Source organism: Mastigoproctus giganteus, chromosome 5 (genome assembly GCF_048544385.1).
Source record: "Mastigoproctus giganteus isolate SK-2022 chromosome 5, ASM4854438v1, whole genome shotgun sequence".
In the NCBI taxonomy this organism is placed as follows: Eukaryota; Metazoa; Arthropoda; class Arachnida; order Uropygi; family Thelyphonidae; genus Mastigoproctus; species Mastigoproctus giganteus.
Window position 1 is genome coordinate 168,638,916 of NC_143579.1, and position 21,776 is coordinate 168,660,691.

The window sequence follows — 21,776 nt, forward strand, 5'->3', positions numbered from 1 at the left end:
ATTGCTGTATAAAACCACCCAGGTGCATTTTAACCACAGTCACCCTTGTGTCAAGAACACTCAAATCGAATCAACCTACAGGCATGTCCTCTATCACCACAGTGAAACACGATGGAGTTGAACTGACATTCTGGGTGCTGCCATTCATGAGACACATATACTATACAGGGTGTTTCAGTTAAACGTTTCAGTACTTCTAAGAGGGGTAGGGTACATCCTGACAACTCGAAATCATATAGCAATGTGGGGTCGGAAATGCTTTCCTGAAGCGGTGTTGTACACAGAAGCACCATAAAGAAAAGAGACCGTAAGTGAGAAATCGTTTTAATAATACATGAAAAGAAGCAAAAGGTACATGGATTAAAGTAAGTGTTCGAAGTTTCTTCCACGGGCTACAATGCACGCTTCACATCTCCGACGCATGGACATCCGAACATTCTGGAATACTCCAGGCGAATTTCTTCGGCAGCTACTGCGATTCTTGCAACCAGCTCCTCAGCATTGTCAACAGGGGTGTCATAAACTAGCGATTTCATATGACCCCAGAAATAAAAATCAAGACATGATAGGTCGGGTGACCGAGCAGGCCAACGCACGGGACCACCACGTCCGATCCACTGTTGACCAAATGTGACATCCAGGTAGTTACGAACATCTCCGCTATAATGGGCAGGGGCTCCATAGTGTTGGAACCACATTGTCTGTTGCGTCGATGCAGAAATCTGTTCATCTCTCAAAAGTTGTGGCAATACTTGCTGCAGAAAGATCAAGTAGATAGGTCCAGTTAGACCTATCTACTTGATAATCCATGTACCTACGGTAATCCATGTACCTTTTGCTTCTTTTCATGTATTATATTAAAACAATTTCTCACTTACAGTCTCTTTTCTTTATGGTGCTTCTGTGTACAACACCGCTTCAGGAAAGCATTTCCGACCCCACATTGCTATATGATTTCGAGTTGTCAGGATGTACCCTACCTCTCTTAGAAGTTCTGAAACGTTTAACTGAAACACCCTGTATTATACTATTCTTGCACCCTTCCTATTTAAGCATATCCTGTCCTTGTAGAAGCAGTCTCTCTTGTTAACAAGCACAGACCATGCTGAGAAAAATTTAATCCCACGGGCCTTGCACAACCTCTCCAGGGCTGAACTGATCAACAAGGCTTTCATCATATACTCCATCCTATTGTGTCTGAGCAGAATTGCAGACACTTTCAAATTTAACCCTAACTCACGACTTTTTTTTTTCAACACTGACTTGTACTTGTTAGGTAAGACAGCAGTCAAGCAAATTGGTTTGTGTATGGGAGCTACTTTATACAGTGATATGGCGAAGAAAGCAGAGACAAATGTAGTTAAGGAAAATCAGCATGATGATAAGACAAACAGGAAAGCACACAATGCAGAGGATACTACCACTAATTAGAGCAAATGATGATTCTTGACTAAAGAGTAGTAAGCCATCTTGACAGTTCCTGCTTTAAATTGTCAGTCTCCTTGAACCATCGGATGGTAGTCTGCAATCCTTTAAATGAAACATTTAGTTTTTTGCTAATACTTCTCATACAATAGCTATTTTTTTTAATACGAGTTATAATAGCACTTCTTTTTTCAACACTCAGTTCCTTATTTCTTGCTATGTTTATCAAAAAACACACAAAACTTACAGCAAAAACTTTTTCTGAATGATGGTTGTTCAATTTTATAAGTTACGGCTCTTGCTCCTCAATTTATGTTATTGCAGACCACTCTGTAATCATCTACAATCTTCTACAATATTGAAATAATACTACACTTTCTAGAATATTCTAGAATCTTTTGCAATGCTCAGGAATCTTCTAGAAACATCTATAATGCTCTACCACTTCCAGTACACCTTTCTGGAATATTCTCAAATATTCTAGAAATTTCTTAAATATTTAAGTTTTTTTCATTTTTATATATAATAGAAAACATTTTAATAAAAATTGGTAAACACATTAGTCCTATTTTAATAAAATCTTTGAAAATTAAGAAAAAAATGTAACATCATTCCAAACTTTTAGGCAGGAATATATATGAAGTTTGTCAGCAAAGGTCACGTATGGAGGTGGTTCAAGACAGCATTCATTCTGTACCATGGCCAGCACAAGAGTCAACATAAATGAGTATGACCAGATTGTCTGTGAAGGAAACCATATCAATCAATTCCAGTACCTTAGCTAAGAGTTCATCAAATACAATACAATACTCCTACAAAAGGGACCGGTATTAACACCTGCAGACAACTAAGGTTGGTGTGCTTAGCAGTAGGCTGGTATCTGGTCTTGATGTTACTGATCTATCCTTTGATCTAGAAGGATCTGAAGAGTTTCTGAAGCAATAATAAAGATTGGAAGGAGCCTTTCAATGGAAGAAGCATCAGAGGAAGCTTTCCTACGAGAGAGAGAGAGAGAGAGAGAGAGAGAGAGAGAGAGAGAGAGAGAGAGAGAGAGCATCCAAAAAATTAACTTAAATGGCTAGGAGATAATGATATAGAATACAACTTGCCACAACCATAATTTTGTGCATGGCCTCATCCATGTAGAGACCATGTTTAAAAAAACTGACGAGAGGATGCAAGGTGTACATTGAGATAGAGAATAGGGGACCAGTAGAAGATAAGGCATTTGGGGATTTTGCCCAAACCCAGGAGGAGGGCTATAGGTCAATAAGACTGGATTTTGTTAAGTCTGTGTACATACTACTCATTCCCCTAACCAATCTTGTTGCCCTTCTCTATACATGCTCAAGCAAATCTACATCCTTACTAAAATGAGGCCTCCAGACCTGTATGCAGTACTCAAGGTGTGGCCTGACCATTGCTTTATACAAAGGGATAATTACCTCCTTTTTCTTGCTAGCAAAATTCCTGTATATCATTGACAAAACCCCATGACCTGCTCTTGCAGCCTGTCTGTATTGCTCAGAAAACTTCATATCTGACTCACCATTACTCCCAGGTCTTTTTCATTTTCTACCACCCTAAGTGTAGTACCGCACAGTTGGTATGTTCCTCTGGGGTTACTTCTACCCATTTGCAATACTTTGCATTTGTCAATGACTTCAGTTGCCAATTCTCAGTCTATCTGCCCACATTTTCTAGATCCTGTTGCACTAGCACACTGCCATTACTGTCATTAACAACGCTGCCAACCTTTGCATCATCTGCAAACTGCAACATTAAGCATGATGTACCTTCATCAATATCATTGATAAATATACAAAACAATTAGTGGGCCCACTAATGTTATTAGTGGGACTCCACTAATAACATTAGTCCACAAAAAGCAGTGTCCACTGATTACCACCCTCTTGTCTTCTCCCACTCAACCACTCTTTTATCCATTGTAGCAACTTACCCTTAATACCATTCTTCTCCAATTTGTATAGTAGTCTTCCATGTGCAACAGTGTCAAAAGCTTTCCTGAAATCCAAGTATATGATATCAAAATTATTTTTTGCATCCAGTTCCTTTGTAACCACATTATAGTATCCAATCGAATTTGTCAGACAAGACTTTCCCTTAACAAACCCATGCTGTGTCTGAATTATTGCTGCAGTCTTTTCTAGATGATCCTGCAATGCATCTTTAACCAGTAACTCCATTATTTACCCGGAACAGAAGTTAAACTAACTGTTCTAATGCTAACTGTTTAAACTAACTGTTCCAATGCTAGTTTTGGCCTAGCATTCGAATACTGACTCCTAGCAACAAAATTTTAAAGTGCTGCAGTCTTGTCTAGGTTGATCCCGCAATGCACTTTTAATCAGTGACTCCATTTATTTTGTTAATCCCTCTCAGAGCCTTAATAAACCTCAATCAGGTCACCTCTGAGGTGCCTGGTTGCCAAGCTCTGTATGCTACATAAGCGGAGTATTTTCTCATATGGCCATCCTTCTGCTGATCTCACCATTCAAGTTGCCTGTCTTTGGACCTTTTCAAGAAGCTCAATATATTTTTTTTTCAGACGTCTCCATACCAGAACACAGTATTCCAAATGTGGAATACTGTGTTCAGGTATGGACACATTATTCCAAATGTGGTCTTACAATTGCCTTATACAGTGGGATTATGACCTCCCTATCTCTACAGGATAACGTTCGATAAATCATTGATATGGGCTTTCCTGACTGGCTTTTTACACGGTTCAGAAAACTGTTTAACCCCACCAAATGTATAATTTATTTGTGGATTGCTATTCCCAAGTGCATTCAGCAGCATTAAAACACAGTTGCCAATTCTATCACCACCTCTGAAGTCTGTTCAAGTCATCCTGAAGGAGTGCTGCTTGGCACTGATCAGTAACGACTCTTTACATCATCTGCAAATTTTGACATCATGCTGTCTATCCCTTCATCAATGTCATTTATGAAAATGAGAAAGAACAGTGATCCAAGAACCGATCCTTGAGGGACCCCACTCCTGATATTACATCTGTCTGAAGAATATCCATTAATCACAACCCTCTGCCTTCTGCCCTGCAGCTACCCAGCAATCCTCTTAGAATCTTACCTGTAATCCTAAACTGTTCAAGCTGATACAATAACCTCTCATGAGGGACCAAGTCAAATACTTTGCTAAAATCCAATAAACTATGCTGAAACTGTTCCCTAAATCCAGCTCATGAGTAACTGTGTCATAATAGCCTACTAAGTTGTTAAACATGATTTTCCCTTAAAGCCATGTTGTCTGTCCTTCAGAATGCCAAATTATTCCAAATGTTGGCATATGTTTAGAATGAAAGGATAATATTTAACATATATAGTTTCTAACAACAACAACAACAACAACACAATAAATCAATATAATTCTAGCAATAAAAGAAAGATACCTGCACTGACCCAAAGCTTTTGGGTCTGTTTTACCTAGTCCTCTAGTCATATATGAAGCAAGTTCCCTTTCAAGCAAACCTATATCATGCATATTTTTTTCAACAATTGGTTTCATTCTGAAAAAAATAAATAGCTAAATAAGATACAAATTAAGATATTTCAATTATATTGTGTGTGTGTGTGTGTGTGTGTGTGTGTGTGCGTGTGCGTGCGTGCGCGCTTTATATGCTAATCACAAAGAAAAATCACCAATAGTTTTAAAAACTGAGTTAGTTAAAACACATACACTGCTTCAAAATCTCTTCTTGGTAAAGAATGTTCTTTTAATTATTTTTAATGAGAACTCCAAGCATGAAAGGTAATAGAAAATATAGTACTTAGAACCATGCATGTGTTGAAAGCTACTTGGTTGACATCAGACTTGAATTTCTGTAGATTGTACTTTTCAGGAAATACTACAGAAAACAGAAGCAGTAGAAACAAATGAGAAAGAGAAGTTGGTGACTGTAAGTTTGGAGTTGGACAGTGCACAGATGTTGACTGCTTTTGGCACATGTTTGGACTGATTTTAAAAACAGTAGGGGAAATTACAGATACAAAATTCAGAAGGGCAGCAGCCATGTAAGCATAAAGCAGAAACTGAACAACTATGCAAATGAGAACTATGCAACTATGTGAATGAAGACTTGTATGAGATGGGTCATTAATCAACCTGACTGCGCTATTTTGAACGAAGTCAAGAAGCCTAAAAGAGGTTTAGGGTGCACCACCACAGATGGCAATGAAATTTCATGGCAGTTATGAAATTTTTGTATTGAATGAGTAATTGTTTAGAATAAAAGTAATTCCAAGATTAAAAGAGAAAACTCAGTTTTGTTGATGCAGAGGAAGCAATATTTGTGAAGTTCTTATGAAAAGAGACATTAGAAACAAGGGTAATCCCTAATAGAGATATGAGATGTCCTGAGTTTTAAAAGCATTAGCATTAGTAGTGGCATATGATGCAAGGAACCAAACTTCCTTTAATTTATTTAAGCTATCAACTTCCACAATGGTGGATGGAAGTTTGCTCCAGCAATCAACCACTTGCTGGCTAAAGGCAAATTTCTGCACATCTATTCTGCAAGTCTTTCCTCCAGTCAGTAATCTGAGCAAGAGAGAGAATCCCACTGGCATTAAGCTTGCTCATGCCTTAAACACTTCAATCACATCACCTCACATGTGGTTCATCCACTTTCTTCTAGTCTTAGTGTAAACAAAAACAAAGAATTCTTTTCTACTTTTCTCTGCATCCTTTCCTACTTTTCTCTATATCCTTAGGCATGGACTTTTCGTAATCTGACTTAGCTTGCCTATCCCCCTTAATGATTTAGTATTAGTAGTGACAATGATGCAAGGAAGCACACTTATACAGCATCAGCCAAAAAAAAAAAAAACCCATTCCAATTTCATCCACTTCCACAACAACAGACAGAAGTTTGTTCCAGCAATCAATCACCAACTAGCTAAAAGAAAACTTCTGCAAGCATTCCTTCCTCGATTTGAATTTATGCTCCCTTGTGTGTAATCTGAGTAAGAGGAAGAATCCTATCAGCTTGCTCAACCCATTCAAAGCCTTGAATACCTCAGTTAGATAATCTCATAGGTGCTGAAATTTGCAGAACTGAAGCCTTTCTTGGTAAGAGCAACCTTTGAAATTTGTGAGAGAAATTTTTGTTTCTCTCACCAATCTTGACCTTTTTTCCACCTGTTCCTAAAAGGAGGCCTCCAGAGCTGTATGCAGTACTCAAGCTGTGACGTGACCATTGCCTTATACAATGCATAATCACCTCCTTATCCCTGCTACCAAAATTCCTGTATATCACTGACAAAACCCATGACCTGTCTGACCCAATGACCTGGCAGCCTGTCTGCATAGCTCAAAGAACTGCATATCTGACTGCACAATTAACCCAGGTATTTTTCAATCATCAATGTTAAACTTCAATTTCCATTTCTCCCCATATGCCTAATTTTTCTAAATCTTGTTGCAGCAACATCATTAACCACCCTGCCAATCTTCTTATTATCTGAAATTTAGCCATTCAGCCTGATATACCTTCATCAATATCATTAATAAATACAGAATACAACAATGGGCCCAGCATCGAAACCTGGGGAACTTCACTAATGACGTTAGTCCATAAACAGCAGTGTCCTACGATAACCATTCTCTGTCTTCTCCCACTCAACTATCCCTTTATCCCTAGCAGTAACTTTCCCTTAATGCCACATTGCTTCAATTTCTACAGTAGTCTTTTATTTGCGAGAGTATCAAAAGCTTTCCTGAAATCCAAGTATATGATATCAAAATTATTTTTTGCATCCAGTCCCTTAGTGACTGCATCATATTATCCAATCAGATTGGTCAGACAAGATTTCCCCTTAAAAGCTGATGCTGTGACTGAAGTATAACGACACTCCTGTCTAAATAGTATTGCATGCATTACTTCTTTAACTAGTGACTCCATTATTTTCCTTAGAACAGAAGTTAAGCTGAAGTAAAGAAATCTTTGCTGCTTTTATTTGCATCCTTTGCCAACCGTTTCTCATAATCTGCTTAAGCTTAGCTAATTTCCTTTGTGACTTGATCGCAGATTAGTTATATCTTGCATAGGCTTCTCTATCACCGGATGATTTATATGCCTCCCATTCATTTTTCTTCCCTGTCGCAAGCTTCACTAGTTTATCTGCCATCCATTTAGGTCTAAGCCTTGAACAGGATTTCTCAGTTGGCATGAAGTCTATTGGCTTCTGTGATTGTTCCTTTGAATGTTTCCCATTTAGAATTTGCTGATGGTGACATCATCAGTTTGTCCCAATGTATAGAATTTAAAAACTGTCTGAGACCACTGTAGTCACCCTAAAAAAAAGCAAAAACCTTTTGCTTGATGGTAGTTACATCTTTAATCCCACATCAATACACTGTGATCACTACCACCTAGTGGTTTTTTTATATGCAGATTCTCAATGTATAAATAATTACTTCTGATAATCATATGAAGAGTATTACTTTCTCTTTTTGTCTCTTAACGTACTGCTCTGAAAAATAGTCATCCAACACATCCAGATAAGCTGTGTTACTGCGTGAGCCACCTATCCACAAATTCCACTATATCTGGAAAGTTAAAATCACTCATTATAAGACATACTAATTTGCTGGCCTACTATTTGTCTGTATAGCTGTTTGTTTACTCGTCATAATCATTTGGCCTGTAGCACACTCTTACTCTCGTTGCTTTCCTAGCTTATATCACACCAAACTGAGCTAACTTTCATTGCACTAACTCAGGGATGGGAAACCTTTTTACATTGGAAGGCCATATTTTATTTAACCAAGATACTATTAGGCTGCATGCTGAGAATTAAATATATATACAAAAAAAATTACATTTTTGTAGGCATATTTACAATTTTATTTGCAGCCTGTTATTGTATGAGGAATTTAAATTAAAAAATTAGCGACAACATTTATTTGTTTAGCAAAGATAACAAAACTAAAAATAGACAAACTTAGACGACAAACCATTTAATGACTTTCTTGTGACTGCTTAATGCCAGATCGTAGTCTGATATTTGGTTCCAACACTGTTGAGCATAGTTTTAATTGGTTCTCCAAGTGAATATCAGGCATTTGAGATCTCAAGCTTGTTTTAAATTGTGTCATATATGAAAATGTTGTTTCACAACAGCAGGTTGTGCCAAAACAAGATAGCATTCGACGAGCATGTTGATATAGATGTGGGTATTCAACAGCATTTTTCCATATTTGAAGAGGATCCTTCTTTGTGTCAAATAGACTTCAGAACATTATCTTCAGACAGCTCAAATAATTCCATCTGTAAGTCATCAGGTACTTTGGAGACATCAATCAGGTGTGGTTGAAAAGCTAGTTTCAGTATGAGATCATGTTTCTCAAAATTAGCAAACCTTTCATTGTATCTTTCAATCAGGGAGTCTACAACAGTTGTGTATTCTTTCATGTCGCATTTCCTTAATGATTCGTTTGTATCCTGTTCATTAATTACTTTTGCTAGTTCAGGAAAGTGTTCAGCTGAAAGTTCTGATCGGGTAAGCAAAGTTTTGAAAAAAAGTCAGCTTTTTCTGAAAAAAAAAAAAAAAAAAAAAAAAACTTTGACAATTCACTCTGTTGATTCAGTTCCCCGAAAAAGTGTGTGGTTTGTTTTCGCAAAGATAAAAGTTTGACAAGTATTTGTCCTTGGGAAAACCAGTGCACTTTAGAATGATATGGCAGATCCATGCTGAATGTTTCATCACAAAGATGAAGTATATTGCAAAATTGGCAATGTCATGATGTATTTGCTTGAATGTAGTTTACAATACCTATAACTTTATTTAATGTGTCACTTAAAACAATAGATTTGGCAGAGATTCTGCTGATGAAGAATGCAGTGAAAGTAAAGAATGCAGTGAAAGTAAATCAAAGTATCTGGATCTAGCAATTCTTTCTGTAGTAACACAACAAATCCTTCATGTTTTCCTTTCATGGAAGGTGTGCCATCTGTGCATACACTTATTAAATTACATAAATTCAGTTTGCTTCATGGCATTTTTCTTTAAAGATGGTGAAGATGTCAATTCCAGGTGTCCTGGCAGTAAGGGTACCCAAAGCCAGTAACTCGCCATGACAATGAAAATTCGCAGTTATAACATGAATTAAAAATAATACCCGAGCTGAGTCAGCAATATCAGTGGATTCATCCAAGGCAATCGAATAATAAATGTCTTTGCTTTGGCATATTGCATGAAGCTGTTCTGTTATATTATGGGCTAATTCATGTTGCCGATCAGTTACGTCCGCTTTAAAAGAGGACGTTGTTTGTACTTCTTATCCTTAGCTGAATGTAAACATCCCACAACTTCAACAATGCATTATTTTATGATTTCCACATCACTAAATGGCTGCCTCTTTTTCCAAGTATATTGCTACTTTATGTCACTTCACTGATGTCAGTCCCTTGTCCTGACAGTTTTGAATACTTGTTGCTGCTGCTTTCCATTTTTCGTTTTCTTAAGTGCAGACTTTGGAGGTTCTCCTTCTAGTTTAGCATATTTGCTGTCCTTATGAGTCGCAATGTTCATATGCACTGTATTTCTTTGCTACTGCCAATATAGCATCACAAAGTAAACACATTTTATCGTTCACTGCAATAACATAATACTGCAATTCCCATTCTTTATTGAATACTCTCTTTTCTTCCTTTGATGCTCTTTTCTTATTTCTTGACATAAGCAGGTTACCAGTAAAATTTAAAAATGAAATACACAGACTGGTTGAAGATTCAATTTTAAAGGAAACAAGCATTAGAAACCAATGGCACTGGGGAGAATGACTGGAATGTCAATTGATACTAATAGCAGTCAGTGAGATGGGTCATCACTGATAGGAAAAACAATGTTGCCAAATGAAGTTCAGTTTCAAGTGGAAGTCTTTTTTTTTTTTTTTTTTGGTAGTTGTTGGTGCATCGGCTTCTGTTGCCATAATGCACCTCCCAAGGTTTTTGCAGTACTCTGGATCCAAGCCCGAGGCAGGATTCGAACCCATGACCTTTGGGTTGCTAGGCAGGCACTTTACTCACCCAGCTAGCCCAGTCGGCATTCAAGTGGAAGTGATGCCATATCATCTATATGGGATACCATAATATTCTGTAAAGATTAGTGAATTCAAATAAATGCTTTATTTTGTATTTACTTTAATATACAATTCATTATTATTTTCCTTAACCAGAAAAGGCAATGCATACATTTTCTTTAACATGTTACAGTTCTTTCTTAATAAGCTCTCGGGCCTGTTATGCGAATCACTGGGTGTTTGCCAGTTCGCAATTACCAAGTTACCACAGACAGGATTCTTACTAACTACAGTTATCAATATAAATAATATTACCTCTTCACTATGTTTTATCCTCTATTGATCTATCCAATATTTTTATGCCTTTTATATTTCTTTTGGTAATGTACGGCATAAATGTAAACTAATTTATAAGGAGAAATACGATATATAAAAAAGAGAACAGACAAAATTTACCTTAAAAATATTTTGAGTTTGGTGTTATGTCTTGAAATAAAAGGCAGATTTTGCATCTGAGAGAAACAGGCAAAAGGCCACAGGTTCCCCACTCCTGCACTAGCATCAGCTGGATAAGCTGCCCTCTATTCTATGTGATTAACAAAGGGCATATCTTTGCACTTACCTCGTCCTGCCTGTCTTTTCTGTACACATTGTACTCATCAAATTCTGCATCTCTTATGTCAGAATAGCACCATGTTTCCTATTATTACTATAATGTCTGATAACTTCACCAGTGCTTCAAATTCATCAAATTTGTTTACTATACTGCTGGTATTGGCATACAAATAATTAAGTATATATGTGCCTGTTTTGCTCTTAGTAATAACCCTAATACAAACCATGCATTTGCTTATTCCATGAGGAACCCCCCCCCCCCAAACATTTTGCTTTCCAGGCTGCTGCATAGTGAAGACAGGTACATGAAACTCAACATTCTCTCAAGATGGATGTTACTCTGTGGGAATCAACATACATATATGTAAAGCACATCAGATTTGAAATAAATTTTGAAATGATCCTGAAAATGGAACTAACTAACAGTATTGAATATATATTTTTTTAGTTTTTTAATACAAGGGCTATTCAATAATGAATGATTATAATAATTTTTTTCACAACATACCTTTATTAATCATCCATATTTCTATGGTGCTTTTCAAAGTAGTCCCCATAGAGGCTGCCGTAGCCTAGTGGTCAGGTGCGCGGGTGCGTAAGTACACGTGCCTTGAGTGACCGGGGTTCAAGCCCGTAACTGCTGAATATGGTGCTGTTTCTTGTATTCTGTCTACCTTGTGAACTCCTCTGACCGTTTGGTCGTCCCGGAGTATAAACAGAAAATTTATTTATTAATTTGATGAAATGCATTTACTCCATTTCAGCCATTCTTCAATAACATGGTGGAAGCTATTTTTGTGACATGCATTTCAGATGCCTCTGATATCCTTACAACCTCTGACAACTAGAAACGTTTTTCTAGCAGCTACTTTTTTAACTTTGGAAATAAAAAAAAAAAAATCACACGGTCCAAGGTCAGGACCGTAGGGCAGATAAAGAACACATTCTGTTTTAATGGTGGCTAGGTAATCAATGGCAGTATAAGCAATGTAAGCTCTCACGTTGCCATGATGTGGCATCCACTCACCTGGGTGAAGCTGTGGTTGTCTGCGACGAATGTGATCTTTTTTTTTTTTTTTTTTTTTTTTGGGAGCATTAGCAACTAAGGCCATATTGCTCCAGGATATGTGGTGGTCATTCCCTGACCTTTCCGCATCCTCCGTATTTGGTGGTGACGGGCTCGAACCCCGGTCTAATCAAGAAGCATGTGCTACGAAACATCTGCTCCTTCCCACCTGGCTACGGAGGCGCTGACGAATGTGATCTCACAAAGTGTGCAGTATAGTTCTGTAGTAAGGTCCCAGTAACAGTCATATGACATGCCCCAACATGATGGTAAACAATTCAGTGAACATAAAAAAAAAAAAATTACCATAACCTTTCCTGAAGAAGCTACAACTTTTGCTTATTTTCGTGGTAGCAATGACAGACTTCCAAACAGAGCTTTGTTACTTACTCACTGGGTCGAAATGGTGAAGCCATATCTCATCCACCACTATCACATTGTGCAGAACCTCACCATTTTTAGTAACCATACATTGCAGCTCCTAACAAACCATATGAACTTGCTGTTACTCAAGTGTGAGTGGTCTTGGAATCCAATGTGCACAAACACCTGTCACATGCAAACGGTAATGGAGAATACCATGAAATTAAAGATTCTCTGATTTACTGGCCCACTATTTCTCTGTACAGTTTCTTATTATACTCATCAGAGTCATTAGGCCTATAACACACTCCTATTCCTGTACAGTGGTCTCCGACAGTTTTTAAATTCTGTACAGTGGGATCAACTGACGATGTTACCAACAGTAAATTCTAAGTGGGAAGCATTCAAGGAATTAATTGTGGATGCTACTAAAAGTTTCATACCTATTAAGTAATATTGTTCAAGGTTTAGGCCTAAATGGTTACCTAATGAACTAATGAGACTCGTAACAGAGAAGAAAATGCATGGGATGCATATAAATTATCAAGCGACTCAGAAGCCTATGGCAGATATAAGCTAGTCTGTAATCAGGTCACAAAGGAGGTTAGGCAGGCAAAGGCAGATTACGAGATATCCTTGGCAAAAGATGCTAGGAAAAACAGCAAGAATTTCTTTACTTAAACTCTAAAAGGAAGGGGATGAATCTGATTGGTCCACTTCACATCGATGATTCAACTGTTGATGATCCTGCTCAGATAGCAAACAAACTGAATGAGTATTTTGCATCTACATTCACACATGAGGAATTATTAAGGTTTGAAAATGGCAGAAGGTTATCAAATTGTAGCAGGATACTTAATGATTTTGTAATAACTAAAAGCAAAGTGGAGGAGAAATTGTTGAAGTTAAACATAAGAAAAGCACCTGGGGTGGATGGAATCTATCCAGTTATATTAAAGGAGGCAGCAAAGCAACTAAGCAAACCCGTAGCCATAATTATGAGAGCATCCTTGGATTCTGGGGAGGTCCCCACGGACTGGAGATGTGCAAATGTATACCCAATTCACAAAGGGGGATCGAAAGGTGACACGAGTAATTACAGACCAGTTAGTTTAACTTCTGTTCCGGGTAAAATAATGGAGTCACTGGTTAAAGATGCACTGCAGGATCATCTAGACAAGACTGCACAAATAATTCAGACACAGCATGGGTTTGTTAAGGGAAAGTCTTGTCTGACAAATTTGATAGGATATTATGATGTGGTTACAAAGGAACTGGATGCAAAAAATAATTTTGATATCATATATTTGGATTTCAGGAAAGCTTTTGACACTGTTGTGCATGGAAGACTATTGTACAAATTGGAGCAGAATGGTATTAAGGGTAAGTTGCTACAATGGATAAAAGGATGGTAAGTGGGAGAAGACAGAGGGTGGTAATCAATGGGTTCTGCTCTTCACGGACTAATGTTATTAGTGGAGTCCCACAGGGTTCAGTGTTAGGTCCACTGTTGTTTTGTATATTTATCAATGATATTGATGAAGGTATATCAGGCTTAATGTTGAAGTTTGCAGATGATACAAAGGTTGGCAGGGTTGTTAATGACAGTAATGGCAGTGTGATACTGCAACAGGATCTAGATAATTTGGACAGATGGGCTAAGAAGTGGCAACTGAAGTTTAACCTTGACAAATGCAAAGTACTGCATATGGGTAGAAGTAACCCCAGAGAAATGTACCGTGTGGTACTACACTTAAGGTGGTAGAAAAAGACCTGGGAGTAATTGTGCAGTCAGATATGAAGACAGGCTGCCAGGGCAGGTCATGGGGTTTTGTCAATGATATATAGGAATTTTGCTAGCAGGGAGAAGGAGGCGATTGTCCCTTTGTATAAGGCAATGGTCAGGCCACGCCTTGAGTACTGCGTACAGGTCTGGAGGCCTCATTTTAGGAAGGATGTAGATTTACTTGAGCGTGTACAGAGAAGGGCAACTAGATTGGTGAGGGGAATGAAGGGATCCTCTTACCAAGAGAGGCTTAAGTTCTGCAAATTGCAGTGGCTGGAGACTAGGCACCTGCGCGGTGATCTGACTGAGGTATATAAGGCCTTGAATGGGTTGAGCACGCTGAATTCTGATGGGATCCTTCCACTTGTTCAGATTACGAACCTAAGGGGGCATAAATTCAAATGAAGAAAAGACAAATGTAGAATAGATGATGTGAGGAAATTTGCCTTTAGCCAGCGGGTGGTTAATTGCTGGAACAAACTTCCATCTGTCGTTGTGGAAGTTGACAGGTTAAATAAATTTAAGGAGGAACTGGACAGGCATTTGGAGGGAATGGTGTGATTTTTTTTTTTTTTTTTTTTGGCTGATGCTGCATAAGCTCATACAGTTGCTTTCTTGCATCACATGCCACTACTACTACTCTCAATTTTGATCTTCCAATGCTTATGTCACACCAAAATGACTCGACACTGCACTGTCAAGCAATGTCAACTGGCTTCACTTCCTTGGATTTTATGTGTTTCTTAACTAATAGCATAACCCCTCCTCCTTTCCTATTCCGTCTATCCTTTCTGTACACATTGTACTCCCCAAAATTCCAGTTCTGCATTCCTTATATCTGTGTGACACCACGTCTCTGATATCCCAACAATGTCTTTGATGTTTTGAGTAATACCTCAAATTCATCAAATTTATTTACCAAACCCCTAGCATTGGTGTACATGCAAGTATACATGCACCTGTTCTTTTTCTTAGCTACCCTAACACAATCCATGTGTTTACTCGAGCCACAATGACTCCCAGCAGTCTCTGAAATATCCTGCATCTTGTTTTCAAGGATGCTGCTCATTCCAATAGAAGGTTCAAGAATCACTTTCACCTCTGCCAGTGGATACTGTTAATCTATTAGTATTTGTATCCCCCCCCCCAAGCTAGCAGTTTTCCGACCTACCTACCACTGCCTTGATAGCATCAGCAAATATTCTTGCACCCTTTCTATTTAAGTGTATCCCATTCCTGTCGAAGCAGTCTCTCCTGTTTACAAGTACAGACTAGGCAGAAAAAAATTCTACCCCTTGAGCCTTGCACAATTTTTCCAGGGCAGAATTAATCGACAAGGCTCTCATCATATACTCCCTCCTATCGTGTCCGGGCAGAATTGCAGACGCTTACAAATTCAACCTTAATTCATGGCTTTTTTTCAACAGTGACTTGTACTTGTTAAGTAATTCCACCGGTCTCCTACTCTTAATATCATTAGTGGCAACGTGTACAACAATATCACCTTTTGTGCTCTTAAAAGATGATATCTGCTCTACAACGGCATCAACTTTTGCCCCTTGGGGACATACCCTGGTCCTGTTCCACCTATCCTTTTTACATACCATGTTCCCTGTTTCCCTGACAATAGTCACCAACAACTACTAGTTCCCATGGGACAGTGCATTCTGCCTTGGGAGTTGCCGCTGTGTTGCGTGATGATCAAGTGCAAGCTCTGCCGTTGATGTGGGCAGCTGAGAGCTTGATGGGCCCTCAATTTAGATCCTTCGAGGGCATCCACCCCTGTTGTCGCCTGATTCCAGTGGAGGGCATCCACCACTGAGTTGTCGCCTGATTTCTTCACTCCTTACATCGTGCACACACAAAAAGACATTCCCCTTGGCAATATCATGTCCCATACCTCATTGCTCCACAAACATCAAGCAAGCAGTGCATTTTAAAAGGCTGTGATTCAGAGGGCAACTGACCCCCCTCAGTTCTTCCCTGAGCCACTGCACTCCCATTAGCTTGAGCCTTTTGCTTTGCTGCTCTGGTCTGAGTCATGATTTCGATTCAATTTCAATAAAATTTAAATTTCAGTACAAAATTATAACCCTAAACTTGTATCCCAACGCAGTTATAACACTACATATCTATATATTTTTTTTCAGTATCGAGTATTATCTCTGAGTTCCGTTATATAACTTCCGTATCAAGTTATGTATTAATTAATTATGCTACGTTTGTAAAATATAAGTCATCATATGTATTTAGTTAAAAAGTACAATTTAATTGACAATGAAGTTTAAAAAGATTGATAAATTTTACTGATTAATTGATAATATTATATACTATACTATATTAAGCTAATGCTATCTAGTATCTTCAAACACTCTAAACCACTTGTGCTATATGGAAGCATAGATTCACCATAAGCCTCTTTTAACATTTCATATTAAGCTGATATTTTCTTGAGATGGAAATAAAATTTGATAGCAGCATACTGTTCCTCGCGAGTCTCATCCATTATTATATAGGTGAAACAGAACAGGTTTAGACTTGACTAACTGCAAAGGTCACACCATAAGACGAGTCAAGTATGCAGTTGCCCTGTGTTGCTGCTTGGTTTGGTCTGAAATTCTGCAGCTCAACTAGAAATATCAAGCAGTACAGTTGTTCATGAAAAATTATCATTTTTTATTGAACAGCCCTCACAATATTTATATATGCACATGTTTAAAATTTCATACATTTAATGGTATTTTAAAGTAGAAAAAGAGACTTTCTATTTTATCTAAAGCTTTTTTTGCTATTTTCTGAGAATTATTATTTTTTTGAAAATAAAAAGTATAAGAGGGGAACAGATATCCTGTGTGTTATCAGACACTCAGCCTAAAACACTGATGGATCCAATATCTCTCTATTACAGAAGATTTAGGAGAAGTCCGGTTGGCCTGCCTCCCTAAAATCCACTCATGCACACCTTCTCGATGGTAAGCCCTGTTACGTCACTTAGGTGGCAACGAACATGTAGAGTGGTTCTCTTCAAGATGCCTGGTCAGCGTGAAGAGGAAAAGACTCTTCAGCAATGAGAGCACAACAATACAAATGGCCCTCAGTCCCCAGCAGCTTTCACTCTCTCGCTTACGGCAGCGAGAGGATCAGAGTGGAAGCAGAGGGTGCTAAGAATCTCTGGGTACGACCAGGCTGCCATGCACGGAAATTGAACTTGGCCTGTTATAACATACGATCACTCATCAGTGAAGACAGGATATTAGAGCTGGAAAAGGAATTAGAAAATGTGAATTGGAATATCATCAGTTTGGCTGAAACAAGAAGAAGAAATGAATCACTTATAAGTTTATCAAGTGGAAATCTGCTGCACACCAATGGAAATAGTGCAAGGAGTGAAGGTGGAGTTTGGTTTCTAGTCCATAAAGATTTAAAAAACAACATTTTGGAATTCAAAAGTACATCACCGAGGGTGTCAAGACTAATATTCAAGATTTCTAAGAGGTACAAGCTAAAGATTATAATGATTTATGCACCAACATCGAGCCATGATGATGAAGAGGTTGAAGAAATGTACACTGAAATTGAGTCTTCCAGATGAGCAGAAAACCCACTACACTATTATTATGGGGGACTTCAATGCTAAGGTTGGAAAAAGGCAAAACAGCTCAGAAAGAGGAACTATAGGAAATTTTGGAATTGGTGAAAGAAATAAGAGGTAAAAGACTTGTGGAATTTGCAGAATCTCAAGGACTGTCAGTAATGAACACTTTTTTCAAGAAAAGGGTGAACAGAAAGTGGACATGGAAGAGTCCAAATGGATTAACAACTAATGAAATCGACTTCATCCTCACTAACAGAAGATATATTGTGAATGATGTTACCGTCCTGAATAAGGTAAATGTTGGAAGTGATCACAGAATGGTAAGATGTACACCTGATATAGATGTAGGAAAGGAAAGGAAAAAACTGACTTGAGTAAATAATACAAAGGTCTTTGAAATAACAGAGGAGGAGAAAAAGCAGTATGTACTGGAACTTAAGAACAAGTTTGAGCTTCTGCAGACTGCTCAGGACCAAGATATCAACAAGGAATATTACAACTTTATGAAAGTGATAAAGCCCAAGAAACCTATAGGGAAACAGAAATCCAAAGAAGAAAAAATTAGTCAAGAAACACTTGTCATGATGAACCAAAGATGACAAATGAAGAGCAAGAAAAACACTGACAGGGAGAAAATTGAGTATACTGAGTTATGCAAAGCCATTAGAAAGAGACTCAGAGAGGACATAAGAAGATTTAACACAAGAAAAGTAGAACAAGCATTAAGGGAAAACAAAGGATTTAAATCAGCAGCCATGAGCAGTAATACAGAAAGACAAATGATACTGAAACTGAAGAATAGCGATGGTGTACTTATAAACAGCAGAGAAGGCATAATTCAAATAGCAGAAGACTACTATAGAGAATTATACAAGGAGCGAGGGAATGATACCAGCAGTGGGGAACATGGATTGCAAAGTAGCAACACATACGACATACCCGATATTCTTCCTGATGAGGTAGAACATGCATTGAAGAAATTGAAGAATCAGAAAGCCCCGGGGGAAGATGAAGTTACTGTAGAGTTGTTAAAATTGGGAGGAAGAGACATAACACAAAAACTGGCAAGGCTCTTCACAAAGTGCATTAGAAAAGGTGTGATGCCTAAGCACTGGAATAATGCAATCATAGTTTTGCTGCATAAGAAAGGAGATAAATCAGAAATTGGAAATTATAGACCAATTAGCTTGTTATCCCATATCTACAAGTTGTTCACAAGGGTCATTACTAACAGATTAGAAAGAATACTTGATGAGAATCAACCGAAAGAGCGACAGGATTCTCAACTATGGATCACCTTCACGTAATATCACAGCTAATGGAGAAAGCAAATGAATATAAAATACCATTATGCCTGGCATTTGTGGATTATGAAAAGGCATTTGACTCCATACAGCATAAGGCAATGTTTCGGGCACGGGAAAGACAAGGCATAGATACTCCATATATTATGATTTTGAAGAAAATATATGAGAGTGCTACATCCTTTATTAGACTAGACAAAGACAGTAGCAAATTTAAAATCGAGAAAGAAGTTCGACAAGGAGACACAATATCTCCGAAGCTGTTTACTGCTGCCCTTGAGGAAGCTTTCAGAAGATTAGACTGGTCGCAGAAAGGAGTCAATGTGAATGGAGAGTACCTAAACCATTTACGATTTGCAGATGACATTGTGGTCATAAGCCACGATCCCAAAGAATTAGAGGAAAATCTTAATCAGTTATGCACAGTTAGTAAGGATTTTGGACTAAAGATGAATATGGCTAAAACAAAAGTAATGATGAACAAGTATGCCACAGAAAGGGAAATAATGATTGAAGGAGCAGTAATTGAAAAGGTGGAGTCATATACTTATCTGGGACAAGTTATTAGCTGTAATAATGATAAATGGCTGGAAGTCAAGAGAAGAATAAATTTTGGATGCATAGCATTCAGGAAATATAGTCACGTACTGAAGAGCAATATCCCAGTTTGTCTGAAACGAAAAATAATGAACCAATGTATACTCCCCACCATGACTTATGGAAGTGAAACTTGGACACTCACCAAAAGAATGGAAGAGAAGCTAAGAACTACACAGTGAAGAATGGAATGAATTATATTGGGAATCAGACTGTTAGATAAGAAGAGAAACACATGAATTAGGCAGCAAACTCAAGTAAAGGACATTCTTATCAAAACTAAAGAACTAAAATGGTCTTGGGCAGGACACATAGCTCGAAGACATGATGACAGATGGACTAAGAAAATAACAGAATGGTACCCAAGAGGAGCTAGAAGAAAACCTGGAAGACAAAGGCGGAGATGGATAGATGAAATTCATGAGTTTTTGAATAAATGGATGGCCAGTGCTCAAAACAGAAGGAACTGGAAAGTTGCTGGAGAGGCCTTCATCCTGCAGTGGATTGAAAATGGCTGATTATGATGAAAACATATAGCATGTTTTAAAATTTTTAATTATTTTATTAAAACTTAGAAAGGTAACATACAATAAGTATTCCACTCCATTAAGAAAAGATGCCATATTGGCACTGTTCAAGCAGAATTTAAAAAAAAAAAAAATTCAAGAAATTAAAAATAAAGTTGGACACCTGTCAACTTTCTTTTCAGGCCTGATGATAGGCTAACTGCAAGAAGTGAAATTAATTCTTTTACTGCTTCTACTTGGGAAAAACAACAGCCTGGAAAGCAAGGTGGGGGAAGTTACAAGTGCACATATACAAGCTTGTGCACTTATTTTAGGAGTACAGTAAATAAATTTGATGAAGTATTAAGTCATCTACTAATGCTAATGCTAATTGAGAATATTGAAAAGACATTGGAAATGTGGTACCACTCAGATACAGAGGATGTAGAATATGAATATGGTGTACAAAAGGAGCAAGACAGTGGTGGGAAGAGTTATGCTGTTGTTTAAAATGCATACAGAAACTAAGACAATGCATGCTGGTGATGTTGCTGGCCAATGTAATGCTCTGAGTCAGTTGGGAATGATGTAACCACTGAGAAAACAGAAATAAGAGTATGTTATAGGCCAAATGATTGTGATAAGTATAATGAACAGCTATACATATAAATTGAGTGAGCTAGTAAATTAGAATGTCTTATAATGGGGGATTTTAATTTTCCAGATATATTAATGGAATTTGTAGATTGGTCACTCACACAGTAGGAAGACTTTTCTGGATTTAGTGGATAACTGTTTACTACACCAGAATGTAAGAGAGACAATAAGAGAAAGCAATATTCTTGATCTGATTACCAGCACTGACTCCATGTATTAAGAATATCTGATCAAAGGAACCACTAGATGGTAATAATATTAATATACTGATGTGGTAGCTACTTAAAGATATAAGTGCTGTCTATAGCAAAGGGAAGGAATTTTTTTTTTTTTTTTTTATAAAGGTGACTACAGTGGTTGTAGTCAATTTTTAAAATTCCTTCAGTGGGATCAACTGATTTTGCTACCAACTGCAAATTCTAAGTGGGAAGCATTCATGAAAGTAATCATAGAAGTTACTAGGCTTTTCATAAACTGAGAGATACTGTTCCAAGTTTAGACCTAAATGAATGTTAGATGAACTGATAAGGCTAGTTGCAAAGAAAAATGCATGGAATGATTATAAATTAGTAGGACCCAGAAACCCAGAGTAAGTAAAAACTAGTCTGAAATCAAGGGTGTTAGACAAGCTAAGGTAGATTATTAGAAGGCTTTTGTTAAGAATGCAAAGAATTTGTTGAGTAGCAAGGAATGTTTTGATTATTTTAAAACTAGAAGGAAAGGGATGAATGACAGTGGCCAACTAGATATGAATGGCATAAGTAAATAAAATAAATATTTTGCATATACAGAAGAC

At 37.6% G+C, this 21,776-nt stretch overlaps 1 protein-coding gene across 1 annotated transcript in view; it reads right to left on the reverse strand.

The window, feature by feature from the left end:
* Positions 1 to 21,776, reverse strand: part of LOC150085823 (telomerase-binding protein EST1A-like) — a 228,408-nt gene that overhangs the window by 185,408 nt on the left and 21,224 nt on the right. The window contains 1 exon segment of the mRNA XM_090374707.1: positions 4,859 to 4,975. Within this exon segment, the coding sequence (XP_090230833.1) occupies positions 4,859 to 4,975 (117 nt within the window).